Genomic DNA, 21,618 nt, shown 5'->3' with positions numbered 1-21,618 from the left:
AAAAATCTTAAAGGATTCATTTTAAATGGCACCTACCTGGCATCTCCGAGAGAAGGACAATAATATAAATGTATGCAAACATCATTCATCTATTTGAAAAAGACGTTCAGAGAGCAATGCTGTTTTGCTGTTGTACACATGCATTTAATTTATGCCATTCAAATACAGATTGCTGATGTCATTTCCTGATGGTTTTACAGCACATAACATTTCTTTCCAGTTTCATTGTTTGTCATCACATTTTAAAGTTAAGGCCCTTTATTTGTTTTTTTTTAACCATTTTTTAAACATATGCTACACACACACACACATATATATATATATATGTGTGTGTATATGTATATATATATATATATATACAGCTCTGGAAAAAAAATAAGAGACCACCTAACTTTGATTTTTCAATGTTAAGCAGAGAAATGTTTTCCGGAGCATGCATTTTTATGCATGTATAACCGGCCTGCAGCATAGACCGTAAAAAAATAAGCAGATGAACAACACACACCTCGCGAGCAGCGGAACTTTTATTATGACGGGACACAGTCGCCGGCGCCATTTCCGCAATTCCATGAGGAATAGTTCATTTCAAAAACCGACCGAGGGTTAAAACGAACATGCAAAGACTAAATCAAACTGCCTAAAATAAAAGTAAAACAACAGTGTCAGACGATTTTGAAGTTGGAGGAGAACATGAGATGCAGTTTTTGAACACCGAAGTCAAGCATTCGTGGGTAAAAAAATATACATACTTTTTTTTTTTTAAATGTCTGATGGTTTGGCTAGATTAGACCCTATTCCTTGTCTGGGATCGTGCAGAGCCTCCGAAGCTCTTCCTTTGAAACTGCATTGATTTGGACCATTGAAGTCCATTATGTGGAGAAAAATCCTGGAATGTTTCCCTCAAAAAAACCTTGATTTTATTTCAACTGAAGAAAGAAAGACATTAAAATCTTGGATGAGATGGGGGTGAGTAAAATATTTAGGAACTCTATTCAAGTAATCCTTTAAAGCTACACTATGTAACGCATCTGCTATAGGTGGCGTCTATTCAAAACAAAGGCATAGTTTGATGACACCAAGTTTGAGCTCAGAAGCTTGATACATGTGGTCTTCACCTCACAGCCGGTGGGAAAGAGTCAGGATAGGACTCTGGCAGAAATCATGTTGATGGATGCGGTTATTAACGTTACTGTAGTGTGAAGCAGAGTAGGGCCGAGTGTTGTGGAGCTGAACAAGACTGCTGGAGCGATTGTTACACAAACACACCTTGCGAGCAACAGGACTTTTATTATGACGGGACACAGTCGCTGGCGCTTTTTCCACTTTTCCGGTCATGAGTATGAGGTAACGCAGCTCTGTTTATCCTATTAGATACATTTATTTATCTTATTTAGTTACTCTGTGCGTTCGCTCAGCAGCTGCTGTCACACTTGTTCACACTGCAGTACTTTCATTCCAGTATTATTTATATTAATTCCATCAAGGGTCACCACAAACAATTGAACATCAAGTGTCTCAGAGCTGAAGATATGGTCCATCCACAACCCTGGGTGTTTCTTAATTTTTGGGTGTTGTCAAACTGATGGGTGTTTATAAATCATGCAATGAAAAAGATCCCCTTCACCCAACCCCACCCATAAACCCAAAACTATCTCATCATGGTAATGTGTATAAATAGTACGAGTGTGCAATCTCGTGGAATGGATACGCTAAAATGAGTTTTGTTGTGCATATGCTACGCAGTTTTCCGTGTGGATAAAGTGTGGCATAAAGTGTGTATCATATGCACGTAAAAAAATGCGTACCATATGCATGCCAAAACTCATTTTGGTGTACCCATTCCACAAGATTTCACACTTGTACTATTGATACACATTTTCGTGTGACCGGGCTCCTGCCCACACTGTGACGTGGGCAGATCAGGTAACGCAGTGGAAAACAGCCCTGTGTTTATGGCCTCACACACTGATCTAGTAACTCATATTACTATCCTGCAACCAAGAGCAAAGTTTGGGCTCTTCACTAGCACCACTCACTGGCAACTGGAGGTGTATCTGGGCAAACAGCTGAAGATCCCAACTATGATCACATCTAATACCAAGATTCGTTTTAGAAATTGATCTTGCTAGAACTCGCGTTCCCTTGGGAAGAGTGCATGGACGAGGCAATGAGAGGAAGCGTGCCCACCTACAGAGGCTCATAACGTGTTGCCAGCCTTGCCTCCTACACTCTTCCACTAGATCCTGGTACTTGGCACGCTTCCTCTATTAGGCAAAGAGGATGGCGATCAGATCCGTAACCGAAGCCGCTGAGAAAGCCACTAGGTTTCTTTGGATTAAGAGGGCAGTACCGTGGATAAATGCTGCTGGGACACTGGCCGATCAACTCTGGCTTGATGTGTCTGATGTTGAGAGACCCGAAACATCCAATGACCCCAGGAAACATCACTGATGTGTCCCAGCACATCTGCATGATGTAGCTTACATATCACATTTAACGTAATGTGTTCAGCATTCTGAGTTTAATTTTTATTTTATTTTTAGTAAAATGGCTGACCCATTTGTCTTGTTAAGATTACTTGAATTGGCCTATTAGACTTAAAGGGTTAGTTCACCGAAAAATGAAAAATCTGTCATTAATGACTTACCCTAATGTCGTTCCACACCCGTAAGACCTCCGTTCATCTTCAGAACACAGTTTAAGATATTTAAAAAATCTTCAAAGTAGTCCATATGTGACACTAGTTAGTTAATTAGAATCTCTCGAAGCATCAAAAATACATTTTGGTCCCAAAATAAAACAAAAACTACGACTTTATTCAGCATTGTCTTCTCTTCCGGGTTTGTTTTCAATCCGCAAACAAAGTTTCGAACAGTTATGAATCAGCTGGTGATTCAAGATTCGGATCGCCAATGTCACGTGATTTCAGCAGTTTGGCACGCGATCCGAATCATAATTATTTTTAATTTTTTCTTTCTGGAAAGGGAGAGTATACCGTTCATACACTCAATGGAGGAACAGAAAGCTCTTGGATTAAATATAAAGTATCTTAAACTGTGTTCTGAAGATGAACAGAGGTCTTACCGGTGGCGAACGACATCAGGGAAAGTAATAATGACAGAATTTAACCCTTTAATAAAAGTCCTTGTTTGGAGCTTGATTGGAATAAAAATATTCAGTTCAGTCTAGGGCTTTACCATTTATTTTTTCTTCACACACCATAGCCCCTTTCACACTGCACGTCGGACCCGCAATATTCCCGGAACATGGCCGGGTCGCCTTCTGTGTGAAAGCAGCCACGTCCCGGGATTGATTACCGAATTCGACCCGGGTCGGGGACCTAGTAATATTGCGGTATTCGACCCGGGACGAGCGCTGTGTGAACAAAAGCCGAAACTAATGCCGCAACGTGTACGTAGTTATCGTGCGACTCATAGAGCTTGTTTTTTCAATAATACAACCCTGCAGTGCCAGAAGAGCTAGTCGGTGTTTTAAACGCAGAGAGTGTTCGTATACAAAAGAAACTAAAATTAAACAAGCAGAAATGTGCGCAAACTGGACACAAGTCGAGACCACGGAGCTCCTTACTATCCGTGCTGAAGCTGAGATCGCTCGCCATTATACTTCACATCCGGATGTCACGTGTCAACTCGACCCGGGACCGTTAAGCTTTGTGTGTGAAAGCGCACATATTACGGCATTTCGCTGGCTGTGTGAATGGACCAAATCTAGCGGCCCGGGAACAAATGCAGGGTCGCATTATCCGTGTATTTGCCGGAATCGCAGTGTGAAAGGGGCTCATGTCTCATATTTCTTTTCAAACATGCTCTTCATTGACACTATTGCCTCGTCTGTATCCAAGCCATTCAATTTTTTTAAATAACTTTATTAGGCAAAATGTTTGAATGTGGAGGAAGTGATGCCACAGCATGTGGGATGTATTGGTATTAAAAATGTATTTGAAAATTATTTTCACACAAGCAATAGTCAAATGAGTCCATGGTTGTTTAACTAAAATTGTTGTAATATCTATCTAAAGATAAATGTGAGATGATTTACCATAAATTAAAATTGAGATCTGAGTTTGTGACAAGTTTGAAATAAAAATAAAATCAATAGGCCTACATAAACGGCATTTTAGAAAAGCATTCAATTAAGACCTGATGCAAGTAATGCAACCTTATATAACAAAAATAAAATGCTTTTCATTTCAATAATAATTAACCAATGGCATAGTCTATAAAGATAAAAACAGCTGAAGAAACCTGTAGTGGACAGTTTGTGTTTATTGTTCCGATACACTTTTTGAACATTTCAGTTTGTTTTTAGTGCAACAAAACTCAACGTCACAATTCACATTTGCCGAATGTCTCCCTCTTGCTGCTACAGTTGTCTCACATAAAACAGCTTTGACAATGAAAGCAGGTTTTTGTAATGATTTCCTCTCACAGTCAGCACTGTGTTATTGTCTCCAGTCCAGAGCGCGCAGTAATATGATCCTGCATCCCCGACCTGCAGTCTTGTCATAGTCAGTGACACTTCATTCTGATTTTTCACCGATCCAACAAATGATCCAGTGCGGACCACCAACGGATCAACTTTGGCTTTTGTCGATCCAGCTTCGAAATATATCAACCGTTGTAAAGCTCCTCCAGGTTGAGCTCTGTACCAGTGGAGAGCGTTTGACTGAAGCGTCGATGAACTCACATTGCATGTGATTATAGCAGTTCTACCCTTTGCCCTAATCATAGTAGGATCAGGATGTGTAGGAATATCTTGTCCATTTAAACAATCTAAATAAGAGAAACAATTAAAATGCATTGAGTGTATTTGAAATCCTATTTAAAGCAATTATATTTGGGCTTAGACCTGTTGCCTATGTTTCTATGACTTTTAAAGAGTAAAAACACTAAAACAGAAGTTCAGCATAAAAGCAAGGCCTGTTGGACAAGATACATTTAGTATTGTCATTATTTATGACTTTATAACATATTCACATATCACAAGCAGGCATATAGCTTGGAACAAAAATAAATATTTGAACTGTTTAAAAATAGTTTAGATCAAATTAAGCCCGTGCGAGACAAACCTCAAAAGACTGCAAGAAGAAACGCCTCAATATTACTGACGGAAATTCCTTTTTAAAAGTCGAAAATCACTGAACAATCTTCACTGAGTGATGTTAATAAATATACCAGAATACTTAAATCTCACCTATAAAGACCACTAACAACCCAAATGTTATCATTGCAGACATTGCCGTGTCTTTCTGTCATCCAGGAGTTTGAAGAATTATGAACTACATCAGCCAGTCAGAAGGTAATGATAATGGGCTTGTGGTTTCCTCTACGCATCTCATCATCATTACTGTCACAAGAAGCTTTCTCACACAAGCTAAACCACTCACAGGCTAATTTAACCCTGGTTTATTAAAACCATCTCAATCGGCCAGAACTTTACGTTATAAAGTTTTAAATATGGATATTTTCCTTACACAAACTCATCGGTTCACTTCAAAAGTCTTTATTAACCCCCCGGACCCAATGTGAAGCACATTATTTGATGGACAGATGCATTTTTTTGGACTTCAAAAACTACAACTACTGCCATTAAAAAGCTTGTATTAGCAGAAATATAACTCCTGTTTTATTAATCTAAAGAAGAATGTCATTCACATCTAGGATGACTTGAGGGTGAGTAAATCATGGGCTAATTTTCTTTTTTGGGTGAACTATCCCTTTCAGCATTAATTTCAACATATATGGTAAAAAAAAAATATATATATATATATATATATATATATATATATATATATATATATATATATATATATATATATATATATATATATTATTTTTAGCAATAGATAAAGGCTTAAAGCAGTTTGGAATTGTTGTTCTTTGCCAAAGCCTTGGGGAAGAGCTAATAAAATATTTAAACTCAAGACAATATTTTGTGTCTAATTTACTTGAGACATGTAAGTTAGCCGTGTAATGAGCAGGATAATGTACACCCAGCACAGAATAAACCCTGACAGAGCGACACTTTCTGCGATAACAATAGCCTACATTACAGTACATTATCCCTTACTTATTATGAAAATGTGGCCAATTATTACTCCCATTAGTACACTTATTTGTTTATGCGTTTCCCCAAGAACACATTATTATGCAAATTAGATAAAGTGTGTGTAGATGCTGTGGATTGAATTGGACCATTTGAGTCCAGTTCAATTAATTATTTATTATTAATTAATAAATAAATATTAATTTATTATATTAATTGAAGTCCCCCAGTAGAACGATGGAGTCTCCAGTCGTAGCACTTTCTAGCACCCCTCCCAGAGACCCCAAGAGGGCCGGTACTCTGCACTGCCATTCAGCCCATAGGCACACACGACAGAGACCTATCCCCGACTCGAAGGCGCAGGGAAGCGACTCTCTCGCTCACCGGGGTGAACTCCAACACATGGCGACTGAGCTGTGGGGCTATAAGCAAACCCTCTCCAGCCCACCGCCTCTCACCATGGGCAACTCCAGAGTGGTAGAGAGTCCAGCCAAGTGTGGTTCCAGAGCCCAAGCTGTGCGTGGAGGTGAGCCCGACTATTTCTAGTCGGTATCTCTCGACCTCCCGCACAAGCTCAGGCTCCTTCCCCACCAACGAGGTGACATTCCACGTCCCTAGAGCCAGTTTCCGTGTCCAGAGATCGGGTCGTCGGGGGCACCGGGCCCTTATGATCCCTCCTGCAGGTGGTGAGCCCACAGGAGGACGGCCCCACTTCGCTCTTTCGGGCTGAGCCCGGCCGGGCCCCATGGGGGTAGGCCCGGCCACCAGGCGCTCGCATACGAGCTCCAACCCCGGGCCTGGCTCCAGGGTGGGGCCCCAGCTGCACCATGCCGGGGCGACGTCTCTGTCCTTGATTTTATGTTCATCATAGTGGGCTTGTGAACTGCTCTTAGTCTGACCCGTCACTAAGGACCTGTTTGCCTCGGGAGGCCCTACCAGGGGCATAAAACCCCGGACAACATAGCTCCTAGGATCATTCAGGTACTCAAACCCCTCCACCACTATAAGGTGACAGTTCAAAGAGGGGCGGGTAGCTTGCTCACTTCAGGTTGGTGGAAAGTTCTTGCCTCAAGTGGAGGAGTTTATGTATCTTGGGGTCTTGTTCACGAGTGAGGGAAGGATGAAACGGGAGATTGACAGACAGATCGGTGCAGCATCTGCAGTAATGCGGGCGATGTACCGATCTGTCGTGGTGAAGAAGGAGCTGAGCCATAAGGCGAAGCTCTCGATTTATCGGTCAATCTACGTTCCTACTCTCACCTATGGTCATGAGCTGTGGGTCATGACCGAAAGGACAAGATCCCGGATACAGGCGGCTGAAATTAGCCTATCTCCGCAGGGTGGCCGGGCGCTCCCTTAGAGATAGGTTGAGAAGCTCGGTCACTCGGGAGGAGCTCAGAGTACAGCCGTTGCTCCTTCACATCGAGAGGAGCCAGCTGAGGTGGCTCGGGCATCTATTTCGGATGCCTCCTGGACGCCTTCCCAGGGAGGTGTTCCGGGCACGTCCCACCAGGAGGAGCCCCCGGGGAAGACCCAGGACACGCTGGAGGGATTATGTCTCCCGGCTGGCCTGGGAACGCCTCGGGGTACCCCCGGAGGAGCTGGAGGAAGTGGCCAGAGAGAAGGAAGTCTGGGTGTCTCTGCTTAGACTGTTGCCCCCGCGACCCGGCCCCGGATAAGCGGAAGATAATGGATGGATGGATGGATTATTAATTAATTATTAATTTAATTTCCCATTTAAGGCCTATTCTTTTGTTTTCTGCCTGCCTATTTTGCAGTAAAAATATATACTTACACTGTTACACACCTCGGGTTGTTAGCAACCCTAAATATAATTTTTACAAAAAATGAATGGGAAAACAGGTATTCTTTTATTATTGTATTATTTTTTCTTGTTACATTGCTTTTAATGAATTAATTGAGGAATATTAAGAAGTTTGATGTCTAACTTAAAAAAATGAATGAGGAGAATAATGAATGATGTTCCGGGTCACTAAAGACCCACGGTATGTGTTAAAGTGTTAGTTAAAACCCATATCAAAGCAATAAAAAAATCAAAGACTTCAAATACTGACTGTTATTTTGTACTGCGTATCAGTGGCCCATGTGTTCTTGTGTTTAATGTATTGAAGCTCTGCACTGAATCGCATGCTTTTCACTGAATTTGTATTGCATCTCTTCTATTGTAGCACTGAGAAGGTCTGCACATGCCGTTAAATAACTATCATCCTAACTCTGTGCTGTTGTTTTTATCTGCAAGCAAACCGCACTACTCTGTGGTTCTCCTCAGTGTCTGTCAGACGATTCAATACTGTAATAAATGTGGTTTGTAACTGTAAGATTTTGACATTGTTCATGTTGTGGAGTAACAGTTTCTCATGGTTTATGTCAAGGATGTCAAAGCTTTCTCTCACTGTGGCTGCCATCCCAGCATGCACAGTAATACATGCCAGCATGTTCGTGTGTAGTTGCTTTGAGTTTAATGCCGTATGAATTTACACTTTTTTCAGAGACAAAGTCTTTTGTGTCACTTGTAGCAGTGCCATAGTAATTGATGTAGAGAAGTCTTTTAAACCCTTCACCGTCTTTCTTATAGTACCAGTGGACATAATTATTAGTGGCCAAGCCGGTTACCTCACATCTGAAGGACACAGTTTTACCCTTTTGCTTCACTAAAAAAATTTGTGATTGAATTACACTCAAACCTTCCACACCTGCAATGAAAAAAATGAAAATAAATTATTTTAAATAAGTTTTCATGTTAATGTTTTAAAACATTATCCTTTTTTTTATCTATTACCTATTTAACCCCCTTTTAAAGTTTACTTACCATGGACCATTATGAGAACAACAGCGCACAATTTCATGAGCATCGTTCATTTGGTTATGTGAGGCGATATATGGCTCTTAATGTGTCCTGTACACTTCATTACACTGTTTAGCAAAAAATCCATGCAGAGAATTGTTCAGTGACATCATTTCCTGAGGCGGAGCTACGGTGAATGTCAGCACTCGAAGCCTTTTTATTCCACTATTATTTTTCATCATATTTAAAATTATGTACTGTGTTATTCTGAGGTGTATTTTTTTATTTAATTTGAATAAACTTGACAAATGCTAGATTAGTAAATTGGCCTTTTACTGACTTTATACACCTCCTTCTTTGGAACTTGATTGGAATAAAAAAAAAAGTGTACAATAAAACGAAAATCTATCCATAACATGTTTTTTTTTTAAAGAAAAGTATGGACTCAAGACAAGATAAAACACTTGCAAGTCATTTTTAAATGTTGCCTTTTCATATAGATTACAATGCTTTTCAGTTTAATAAAAATTGACCAATGTGAAAAAAGAAATCAGGTCTCCAATTGAAAATTGTCAAGTGACCAATCACATCTAATTTTTTCAAAACCGAATTTCTGTGAATTAAATTGCATCAATTAACAGAATTTCAATTCAGCCAACTGAAAATATGTGATCAGTCACTAGAAATGTTTCAATTGAAACAATTTCTACTTCTTCTTTTTTTACAGTGAAGATGAATAGCCTTGAGTTGAAGAAACTGTTTTATATTGGGCTATATAACAGTCTCTGTGTATGGCACACTTATTGAACTTTTAAAAAGTGCTTAATATAATATTGACAGCAAAAAAGCAACATCACAATTAAAATATGCCGAATGTCTCCCTCTTGCTGCTACAGTTGTCCCACATAAAACAGCTTTGATAATGAGTTTTAAGGTTTTTGTAATGATTTCCTCTCACAGTCAGCACTGTGTTGCTATCAGTCCAGATGGCGCAGTAATATGATCCTGCATCCCCGACCTCCAGTGATGAGATTGACAGTGACACTTCTTTTTTATCTTCCTTCTCATTTTTCACCGATCCAGAATATCTACGGGGCACACCCGTATCGATCACAGCTTTTGTCGATCCAGCTTCAAAATGCATTAACCGTTGTAAAGCTCCTTCAGGTTGAGCTCTGTACCAGTGGATAGGGTTTGACTGAAGCGTTGATGAATCCACGAGGCATCTTATTCTAGCAGCTCTAGTCTTTGTTTTAATCATCACATAATCAGGATGCTTAATAACTTGGCCATTCAAACAATCTAAACCCATAAGAGAAACAAACAAAATGCGCTGAGTGTGTAAACACAACAATTAGGTATTTAAAATCCTATTTAAAGTAGATATAAGTACCCTACACACTAAAAAATGCTGGGTTAAAAACAACTCTAGTTGGGTTGAAAATGGACAAACCCAGAAATTGGGTTGTTTGAACCCAGTGAATGGACCCATTCAAACCCAATTTCTGGGTTTGTCCATTTTCAACCCAACTTGAGTTGTTTTAACCCAGCATTATTTAGAGCGTACGTTTTTTTTAACGTCTCATTAACTATGTGTTAGTCTAAACGTAAGCGATAGTTTTCTGTGATAATCCTTAGGCCTATTGGACTATCGATAAATGTTCTTTATAACATGTTTGCGTAAGTTAAATTATTAGTATTATTTTTAAATGACTTTTTTAAAGTCGCATATTCACTGAATTAGCTTAACTGAACATTTTTATAATTGTTTACATTTATGTACAGGCTTATCATTGTTATATACATAATGCTTAAATCTCACCTATGAAGACCACTAACAACCCAAATGTTATCATTGCAGACATTGCCGTGTCTTTCTGTCATCCAGGAGTTTGAAGAATTATGAACTACATCAGCCAGTCAGAAGGTAATGATAATGGGCTTGTGGTTTCCTCTACGCATCTCATCATCATTACTGTCACAAGAAGCTTTCTCACACAAGCTAAACCACTCACGGTTAGGCAACATTAAATACATGTAGGCTAATTTAACCCTGGTTTATTAAAACCTTCTCCTGAGCAGATATCTCAGTAAGCGGCTCTTCCGGCACTCTATGGGGCTTGTATGGATTTAATATAGATGATAGTAAACAGGTGAAGATGTTTCCCAGATTGGCATTGGGTTGGCAAAATGCTTTGAGTTGGCTAAAATTTAGTTTAAAAAAACATTCGGTAATGACACTATATGATATCCTCCTGTAACCCAGGACTAGACTTTTGTCCTCTGTACATTAGGCCCTATATTTGATATTTATCTGACAGTATAGCTACATGAGTGGATGTAATAGAAACACCACATTTAGAGATACCAAATGTATGGAGGTTTGAAATAAATAAATGATATATCATTATTCCTATAAAATATTAGATATTATTATGAAAATGTCACCAATTATTACTCCGCATGCAATAATTTTATCTTATTACTTTTGTTACGTTTCCCCAAGAACACATTATTATGCAAGACAGAGATAGTAGACAGAGTGTGTATAGATGCATTGTATTGCATGGGACTACCCATTTAACACATATTGCAAAAGTAAAATTGTAATTGATGTCATTCAGTTATATCTTTCTTAACAGTTGAGAATCATCTTTATACAAAGGGTCATTAAAAAACATCCTGAAGTTAATTGGTAATTTAAAAAAAAAGGTCTTACAGTCCTGGTGTCATTTTTTTCTCTCTATATTCGTTTCTTGTGCTTTAAACAATGTAATGACCCCCCCAAAACTACTAAATTCAAAAAACGTTTTTCTTCTCTGGTTTTCAGGAGAATATAATTCAGAATACATTGGTTGTGAAATTTACAATGTACTTTTTAAAAAATACTAACATAAAGTCATAAAGTCAGCACACTTCTAAATTGAGGACAAGTGATATTTTGAGCAAGCTCTTCATCAACAGGAAGATTACAAACCTGTAAATGCTCATAAATGACAAATGATAAATTATTGTAATGTGTGTGTATAATAATTCTACACATACGACAATGACAAATATATGATTTATTTACAAACTCATTTCCAAAAATGTTGGGTTCACTATACAAATTGTGAATAAAAACAGAATGCAATGATATGGAAGTTTCAAATTTCAATATTTTATTCAGAATACAACATAGATGACATCAAATGTTTAAACTGAGAACATGTTTGTCTGGCTATCACCAGACCAAGATCAATTTAAGATTAAACATTAGTCTGGGGAGTCTGTAGCCTGACAAGCCAGACCCACATCAAGATGTTTGGTCTGGAAACTCACCATTGACAGCTCAATCCGAGGGGCGGATAAACGGTTGTCTTTCAAACTCCCTCTGCACGCGATAGGATAGCGCTACAACCAACCAGAGCAACGAAGGTGAAGCGGAGCTGGTGGATTAAGCATTTGCCGTATCCGTTCGGCTAAACTCTGAACACATCTTCCTTTTTTAAGAATGACTTCAGTGCCGCTCTTTGTTCTTTTCTCAGAGAAAAGCTTAACTCCAAGTCTTCCAGAGTCGCGGTCAAATCTGATTCGAAAGACCGCCGTTCGCCAGTTTCTGTGTTTACTAGAAGCAAACGCAACTCACCGTCGTCATTATGGCCCCGCCCACCGACTCTATACACAATGTGATTGGCCCGGCAAGAGTTAGGGGAATACAGCTCAGAAGGGTATTGAGAGTTGCTAGACGACACTCGTGGGGCAGATTAAATTTGCTGCCGCTAGGGTGCGTCTAGATTTCTAGGCTAGGGAGTCTGCTCTGTATTTTCTACTGAGGTGTGATCAACGGGCATTATTCAAATGACTCTGTATGCAATTGGATAGTCCTTCAATCAATCAGACCACAAGAGGTGCGATCAACAGGCAACGACCCCCATCGCTTCTCTATCTGTCATCGTGTCAAACCCGCCAATAGCGCGTCAGGTGGATAAGCCAGTCTGTGATTGGTTCCTGCAAAAGTGTAACAGAAGCAGTAGAAATTAATGTACAGGTTTCCAAAATGTATCATTTTAAGGGAAAAATAAATAGATTTTAAAGGTCCCGTTCTTCGTGATTCCATCTTTCAAACTTTAGTTAGTGTGTAATGTTGCTGTCAGATCATAAATAATACCTGTAAAATTATAAAGCTCAAAGTTCAATGCCAAGCGAGATATTTTATTTAACAGAAGTTCCCTTTCAAAGCCTACAGCGAACGGCCGGTTTGGACTACACCGCTGCACTTCCTGCTGTAATGACGTCACTAAAACCGTTTGTTGACTAACCCTCCGCCCACAAGAACACGCAAAATATTGCGTTTTTTTACACGCGACACATGAACTCATGTTATATTGCACACTGTAAACATAATCAAAGCTTCAAAAACACGCAAAGAATGGGAACTTTAAATTTCATGGCATCAACACATCTCAAAAAAGTTGGGACAAGGCCATGTTTACCACTGTGTGTCATCCGCTCTTCTTTTTATAACAGTCTGCAAATGTCTGGGGACTGAGAAGACAAGTTGCTCAAGTTTAGGAATAGGAATGTTGTCCCATTCTTGTCTAATACAGGCTTCTAGTTGCTCAACTGTTTTAGGTCTTCTTTGTCGCACTTTCCTTATTATGATGCACAAAATGTTTTCTATGCGTGAAAGATCTGGACTGCAGGCTGGCCATTTCAGTAGCCAGATCCTTCTTCTACACAGCCATGATATTGTAATTGATACAGTATGTGGTCTGGCATTGTCATGTTGGAAAATGCAAGGTCTTCCCTGAAAGAGACAACGTCTGGATGGGAGCATACAGTATTGTTCAAAATAATAGCAGTACAATGTGACTAACCAGAATAATCAAGGTTTTTCGTATATTTTTTTATTGCTACGTGGCAAACAAGTTACCAGTAGGTTCAGTAGATTGTCAGAAAACAAATGAGACCCAGCATTCATGATATGCACGCTCTTAAGGCTGTGCAATTGGGCAATTAGTTGAATTAGTTGAAAGGGGTGTGTTCAAAAAAATAGCAGTGTGGCATTCAATCACTGAGGTCATCAATTTTGTGAAGAAACAGGTGTGAATCAGGTGGCCCCTATTTAAGGATGAAGCCAACACTTGTTGAACATGCATTTGAAAGCTGAGGAAAATGGGTCGTTCAAGACATTGTTCAGAAGAACAGCGTACTTTGATTAAAAAGTTGATTAGAGAGGGGAAAACCTATAAAGAGGTGCAAAGAATGATAGGCTGTTCAGCTAAAATGATCTCCAATGCCTTAAAATGGAGAGCAAAACCAGAGAGACGTGGAAGAAAACGGAAGACAACCATCAAAATGGATAGAAGAATAACCAGAATGGCAAAGGCTCAGCCAATGATCACCTCCAGGATGATCAAAGACAGTCTGGAGTTACCTGTAAGTACTGTGACAGTTAGAAGACGTCTGTGTGAAGCTAATCTATTTTCAAGAATCCCCCGCAAAGTCCCTCTGTTAAAAAAAAGGCATGTGCAGAAGAGGTTACAATTTGCCAAAGAACACATCAACTGGCCTAAAGAGAAATGGAGGAACATTTTGTGGACTGATGAGAGTAAAATTGTTCTTTTTGGGTCCAAGGGCCACAGGCAGTTTGTGAGACGACCCCCAAACTCTGAATTCAAGCCACAGTACACAGTGGAGACAGTGAAGCATGGAGGTGCAAGCATCATGATATGGGCATGTTTCTCCTACTATGGTGTTGGGCCTATTTATCGCATACCAGGGATCATGGATCAGTTTGCATATGTTAAAATACTTGAAGAGGTCATGTTACCCTATGCTGAAGAGGACATGCCCTTGAAACGGTTGTTTCAACAAGACAATGACCCAAAACACACTAGTAAACGGGCAAAGTCTTGGTTCCAAACCAACAAAATTAATGTTATGGAGTGGCCAGCCCAATCTCCAGACCTTAATCCAATTGAGAACTTGTGGGGTGATATCAAAAATGCTGTTTCTGAAGCAAAACCAAGAAATGTGAATGAATTGTGGAATGTTGTTAAAGAATCATGGAGTGGAATAACAGCTGAGAGGTGCCACAAGTTGGTTGACTCCATGCCACACAGATGTCAAGCAGTTTTAAAAAACTGTGGTCATACAACTAAATATTAGTTTAGTGATTCACAGGATTGCTAAATCCCAGAAAAAAAAAATGTTTGTACAGAATAGTTTTGAGTTTGTACAGTCAAAGGTAGACACTGCTATTTTTTTGAACACACCCCTTTCAACTAATTGCCCAATTGCACAGCCTTAAAGGGTTACTTCAGCGATTAGCATATGGCTTTGTATCAGTAGAAACCCTGGATTATATTCAAATGATTGAGCTTTCCCCCCTCATATCCCCCTGAGATAAGAGATTTATGCATTTTATTTCTGGAAAAATTCCTCCTATGATGCAAATTGACGATATTTGCATCATAGGAGGAATGTTTGCCCAAAGGTTAAAGACTACAGCCAGCAGAGGGAGCCATTTCCGAATGTTTTGAATCCGCGCATGGGGGATGGGAGATAACACTCAACTCGCAGAGAGAGCTCAGCTCAGCTACAGGCACTCATTTAAACGGAGCTATGGTGAGCAATGTAAGTCTTTTAACTTTTCAAATCAATTTCTATGAAAGTTAAGCTTGTAAAAGCATGAACTGAAACGCGCCAGACTGAACTCGCGTTGTGAATGTATGCCGCGAGTGTAGTCGCGATTACCTCACCTCTCATCACTCGTGCAGTTAGTGCTCAGTGCTGTGATACTCGCGCGGTGACTCACTCATTATATTGAACAGACACGTTCAGTTTTTAATTGAAGTGTCTTCTCTAACTCAGTCACAGTAATCAAGTTGGTGGCGTTGGGAATGGCCTCACAGGGCAGCGAAGCATTCTGGGAATTGTAGTCTTTCATCCCCAAGGGACAAAAATACATTTTCTGTCCTTTCTCAGTCTAGAAGGCACCAAATTCAAAAATAATTTCACATTTCTACTGCATTGATGACCCAGTTTAAATACAGATTCATCTTCCCAGTGCTGAAGTACCCCTTTAAGAGCGTGCATATCATGAATGCTGGGTCTCATTTGTTTTCTGACAATCTACTGAACCTACTGGTAACTTGTTTGCCACGTAGCAATAAAAAATATACTAAAAACCTTGATTATTCTGGTTAGTCACATTGTACTGCTATTATTTTGAACAAGACTGTATGTTGTTCTAGAACTTGTATATAGCTTTCAGCATTGATGGTGCCTTTCCAGATGTGTAATGCCTATGCCACACACACTCATGCCACCCCATACCATCAGAGATGCAGCTTCTGAACTGAGCGCTGGGAAGAAATTGGGTTGTCCTTGTCCTCTTTAGTCCGAATGACATGGCGTCCCAGTTTTCCAAAAAAAAGAAATTTTGATTCGTCTGACCCATAGACCGTAAAAAAATATGGACGACTCGACATCATCCGTCGCCATATTTTGGCGACGGATGCCATATTTGGCATATTTGAAGTACATATAAATGCATATACTTTATATGTCATATTTGAAGCTTTCAGGCGGGGGTGCACGGCGCTGACATCTTGGGACCGAGTCTGCGCAGTAGAGATTTCGGGACTGATTTGCGCAGTAGAGCGCAGGAAGTAGAGCAGGAAGTACAGTCGCGATATCAAAAGCCCGCCCACACTCTCGCAGATGCAGAACAATTAATTATGTTGGTGTGAAATAAACAGTTATGGAAATGTAGAAATTAAAGCTAAAGCTCTAATCTGCTCCCAAAAATTTCGAAAAAAGTCGGTTAGTGCCTCAGTGACAACTTCACTCAGAGAAGCCGTCAGTCTCAGCTGTCAATCATGACGTCACACACCCCGTTTTTATAGCATCAAATAATTAACTCAAACTAAACTTATTTTTAAAACAAACACCTGAAATGAAATCATCATGATGATAACTGCCTTCAGTGACATAAACTAACTTTGGGGGAAATTTTTTAAAGTGTAATTTTATTATTTAGTTTGTCTCGCGTCCATTAGAAAATTCCATTCCGTCCTTCGGATGAGACGTTAAACCGAGGTCCTGACTCTCTGTGGTCGTTAAAAATCCCAGGATGTTCTTCGATAAAGAGTAGGGGTGTAACCCCGGCATCCTGGCCAAATTTGCCCGCTGGCCTCTGTCCATCATGGCCTCCTAATCTTCCCCCTATCCTGATTGTCTTAATCACTCGGTCTCCTCTCCACCAATCAGCTGGTGTGTGGTGAGCGTTCTGGCGCAATATGGCTGCCGTCGCATCATCCAAGTGGATGCTGCACATTGGTGGTGGTTGAGGAGATTCCCCCTTCTATGTAAAGCGCTTTGAGTGCCTAGAAAAGCGCTATATAAAAAATGTAATGAATTATTATTATTATTATTAAAACACAGAGGGGCGGCTATACTGGGACCGGTCACCGGGGGGCGATCGAGGCGCGAAAGCTTCAGTAAATGAGAGGGAGACTGCAGGCTTGGTCTAACCACAGAACAGTTTTCCACTTTGCCACAGTCCATTTTAAATGAGCCTTGGTCCAAAACAAAAAAACAGCTGCGCTTCTGAATCATGTTTAGATATGGCTTCTTTTTTGACCTATAGAGTTTTAGCCGGCAATGGAAAATGCCATGGTGGATTGTGTTCACCGACAATGTTTTCTGGAAATATTCCTGAGCCCATGTTGTGATTTCCATTACAGTCGCATTCCTGTATGTGCTGCAGTGCCGTCTAAAGGCCTGACGATCACGGGGATCCAGTATAGTTTTTGGCCTTGACCCTTACACACAGAGATTGTTCCAGATTCTCTGAATCTTTGGATTATATTATGCACTGTAGATGATGATAACTTCAAACTCTTTGCAGTTTTTCTCTGAGAAACTCCTTTCTGGGATTGCTCCGCTATTTTTCGCTGCAGCATTGAGGGAATTGGTGATCCTCTGCCCATCTTGACTTCTGAGAGACACTGCCACACCGAGAGGCTCTTTTTAAACCCAATCATGTTGCCAATTGACCTAATAAATTGGAAATTGGTCCTCCAGCTGTTCCTTAAATGTACATATAACTTTTCCGGCCTCTTATTGTATACCTGTCCAAACTTTTTTGCTTTTATTCTATTGTAGTTCCAAAATGAGCCAATACTTAGCATGACATTTCAAAATGTCTCACTTTCAACATTTGATATGTTTTCTATATTCTATTGTGAATAAAATATAAGTTTATGAGATTTGTAAATTGTTGGATCCCTTTTTTATTCACAATTTGTACAGTGCCCCAAATTTTTGGAATTAGCTTGCATATCATCACAACATATAACAAATATGAGATACATATTCTGAAATCACAATAATACAATGTGAACAAAAAACAAAATTGTTAGCATTTTTCCATGCATACCTAATGTATCCATGAAGAGCCGGGCAATATCGTTCCGATCCGAACAGAATCTAATTAAGAACATAAGCGGAAAATGACAGGTTTTTTATTAAATATTGTTTATTAAAAATTACATGTTTATATTTAATATTAAAGTATATGAATATTTAATTCATTAATAACATTAAGCAGTAGTTTATGTACAGGCTGTGAGTAAATGTTCTCACTGTGGTTGCTTGAGTCCCAGTAGGCGCAGAAGTAAGTGGCAGCGTGATGATCCTTAGTGTTACTCAGTTTTAGATCATAAAGCTTTGTCTTGTCCACAGTGAAGTCACTTGCTTGGGGATTGTTATCACGGGCGACACTACCATCTTTAGAGATATAGAGTAGTCTTGATGGGGCTTCACCCTCTTTTATTTGATACCAATGGATATAATCTGAATGGCTCAGATCGGTCGCATTGCAGGGGAGGTACACGGTTTTGCCCTTTGCCTTAGCCAAAGCCTTTGGACCTGGTATCAGTCTCACTCCCAGAACTGCTGCTCTGACAAAACCAAATTCAATTCATTTTAATCAATTAAAAAATTGTATTGCTTTATTATTATAAATGTCACTTACCTGAGACCTTCAAGAGGGTGACAATATAAATGTATAAAAACATCATTAATCTGGAGAAGAAATATTATACCTTGGTGTAGCTAATGCTGTCTTTCAGGGTTTCACACTGCTTTTGTATGAGCTTCAAGAAAGAGGGTGCTGATGTCATTTCCTGAAATGGAGTTACATTAGAAACCATTTTACATGAGTGTTTTTTAATTTTATTTTTACACTAACTGATTTTCAAAAGTTACACAAGTTGGTTATGTGAGGCGATATATGGTTCAGTTTCCTGTACACTCATTTACACTATTTTTCCATGCAGAAAATTGATAATTTACTACATTTTTTTGAGGTGGAGCTATGATCAATGTCAGCACTCAAATGTGATGTGATTTGTAGTTGTAGAGCAATCAGAATCAAATATCTCAAAAGCTAATACATTTCTACCTCACTTTAATTATTTGATGTATTTGATATCTCATCAGGATTCTCTTAAATCTATTTTAGAAGTAATTTAGTAACTTGGAAAAAAATATATATATCTTTTGCAGCTCAATAGCACCATCCACTGTTAATGATCAACAACTGTACAAATATTACAAATGTAGGAGATTATCTGAAAGGGCTTGAAGAGAGAAATAAAATCACACCTGTGACATTGAACTTCAGGGACTTACACAGGCAATACACAGGCAAAAATAGCTCATATTTATATTCAAATGAGGAAAATCTGATGATAATATCCATGAGTTTATGTACAGTATGTGTGTGAATATTCTCGCTGTGGTTGCTTGTGTCCCAGTAGGCGCAGTAGTAAACCGCAGCATGAATCGGCTTTGTGTTGCTCAGTTTTAGATTATATAGCTGTGTTCTGTCCACAGTGAAGTCATTTGCTTGGGGATTGTTGGTGTCATGAATAAATCCTCAGACTGCATTGATGGGGCTTTAAATTCTCTCTTTTGGTACCAATGAATATAATTCCAAGATTGCAAATCGGTCACTTTGTAGGGGAGATATGAAGTTCACTTTCGATACGGTTCACTCACATTGAGTCATTTCTAAGATTAATGTTCTTCACACACCATGCTCTTTTCAAACATGCTCTTCATTGACACTCTTTTCTCGTCTGTATCCAAGCCATTCATTATTGGATGAACTATATTATGGGAAAAATGTTTAATTGTGGAGGAAATTATGGCACAGCTGTGGGACTGTTGTAATTTAAATGTATTAATATTATGTCTGAGTCTATGATTGTTGTCATCCCCTATACTATTTTAAATGTGTTTCCATATAAATATATATACACTCACCTAAAGGATTATTAGGAACACCTGTTCAATTTCTCATTAATGCAATTATCTAATCAACCAATCACATGGCAGTTGCTTCAATGCTTTTAGGGGTGTGGTCCTGGTCAAGACAATCTCCTGAACTCCAAACTGAATGTCAGAATGGGAAAGAAAGGTGATTTAAGCAATTTTGAGCGTGGCATGGTTATTGGTGCCAGACGGGCCGGTCTGAGTATTTCACAATCTGTTCAGTTACTGGGATTTTCACACACAACCATTTCTAGGGTTTACAAAGAATGGTGAGAAAAGGGAAAAACATCCAGTATGCAGCAGTCCTGTGGGAGAAAATGCCTTGTTGACGCTCGAGGTCAGAGGAGAATGGGCCGACTGATTCAAGCTGATAGAAGAGCAACTTTGACTGAAATAACCACTCGTTACACCTGAGGTATGCAGCAAAGCATTTGTGAAGCCACAACACACACAACCTTGAGGTGGATGGGCTACAACAGCAGAAGACCCCACCGGGTACCACACATGTCCATTACATATAGAAAAAAGAGACTACAATTTGCACGAGCTCACCAAACTTGGACGGTTGAAGACTGGAAAAATGTTGCCTGGTCTGATGAGTCTCGATTTCTGTTGAGACATTCAGTTGGTAGAGTCAGAATTTGTCGTAAACAGAATGAGAACATGGATCCATCATGCCTTGTTACCACTGTGCAGGCTGGTGGTGGTGTAATGGTGTGGGGGATGTTTTCTTTAGGTCCTTTTAGTGCCCTTAGTGCCAATTGGGCATCGTTTAAATGCCACGGCCTACCTGAGCATTGTTTCTGACCATGTCCATCCCTTTATGACCACCATGTACCCATCCTCTGATGGCTACTTCCAGCAGGATAATGCACCATGTCACAAAGCTCAAATCATTTCAAATTGGTTTCTTGAACATGACAATAAGTTGACTGTACTAAAATGGCTGCCACAGCCACCAGATCTCAACCCAATAAAGCATCTTTGGGATGTGGTGTAACGGGAGCTTCGTGCCCTGGATGTGCATCCCACAAATCTCCATCAACTGCAAGATGCTCTCCTATCAATATGGGTCAACATTTCTAAAGAATGCTTTCAGCACCTTGTTGAATCAATGCCACGTAAAATTGAGGCAGTTCTGAAGGCGAAAGGGGGTCAAACACAGTATTAGTATGGGGTTCCTAATAATCCTTAAGGTGTGTGTGTGTGTGTGTTTTTTTTCTTTCTTTTTTTTAAGACAGTAAGTCATTTTTAAATGTTGCCTTATTCATAACAATCGTTTGGGGTTTTTCATTTTAATAATAAAAAAAACAACAATAAAGAATAGCCTAAAGTTGAAGAAATAAGCACTCTGTGTGTTACAGTATCTATTTTTTGTTTAGGTTTCTGACACTTTTTGAGCATTTGATTTTGTT

At 39.5% G+C, this 21,618-nt stretch overlaps 1 protein-coding gene and 1 long non-coding RNA gene across 3 annotated transcripts in view; one reads left to right on the top strand and one right to left on the bottom strand.

Moving 5' to 3' along the window:
• LOC137089962 (immunoglobulin lambda-1 light chain-like) overlaps positions 1-10,752 on the bottom strand; it is a 29,148-nt gene extending 18,396 nt beyond the window's left edge. The window contains exons 1-2 of one of the 2 annotated variants that reach the window (XM_067453577.1): positions 10,695-10,752; positions 4,467-4,793 (exon numbers count right to left, since the gene is read on the bottom strand). In XM_067453577.1, coding sequence (XP_067309678.1) covers positions 4,467-4,793; positions 10,695-10,737 — 370 coding nt within the window. In that variant the 5' untranslated portion in view covers positions 10,738-10,752. Of the gene's footprint in view, positions 1-36; positions 83-4,466; positions 4,794-10,694 lie in introns of those variants that run through there. The other variant, XM_067453578.1, reaches the window with a different exon arrangement.
• The window catches only part of LOC137089964 (uncharacterized), a 31,395-nt gene that overhangs the window by 8,870 nt on the left and 907 nt on the right, over positions 1-21,618 (top strand). Inside the window, exon 3 of the long non-coding RNA XR_010907806.1 lies at positions 5,254-5,319. This is a non-coding gene — a long non-coding RNA (uncharacterized lncRNA). The remainder of the gene's footprint in view (positions 1-5,253; positions 5,320-21,618) is intronic.

This window comes from Pseudorasbora parva, chromosome 9, assembly GCF_024679245.1.
Source record: "Pseudorasbora parva isolate DD20220531a chromosome 9, ASM2467924v1, whole genome shotgun sequence".
NCBI lineage: Eukaryota > Metazoa > Chordata > Actinopteri > Cypriniformes > Gobionidae > Pseudorasbora > Pseudorasbora parva.
Note: the sequence above shows the minus strand (reverse complement) of the source record. Positions and strands in the feature narration are given on the sequence as shown.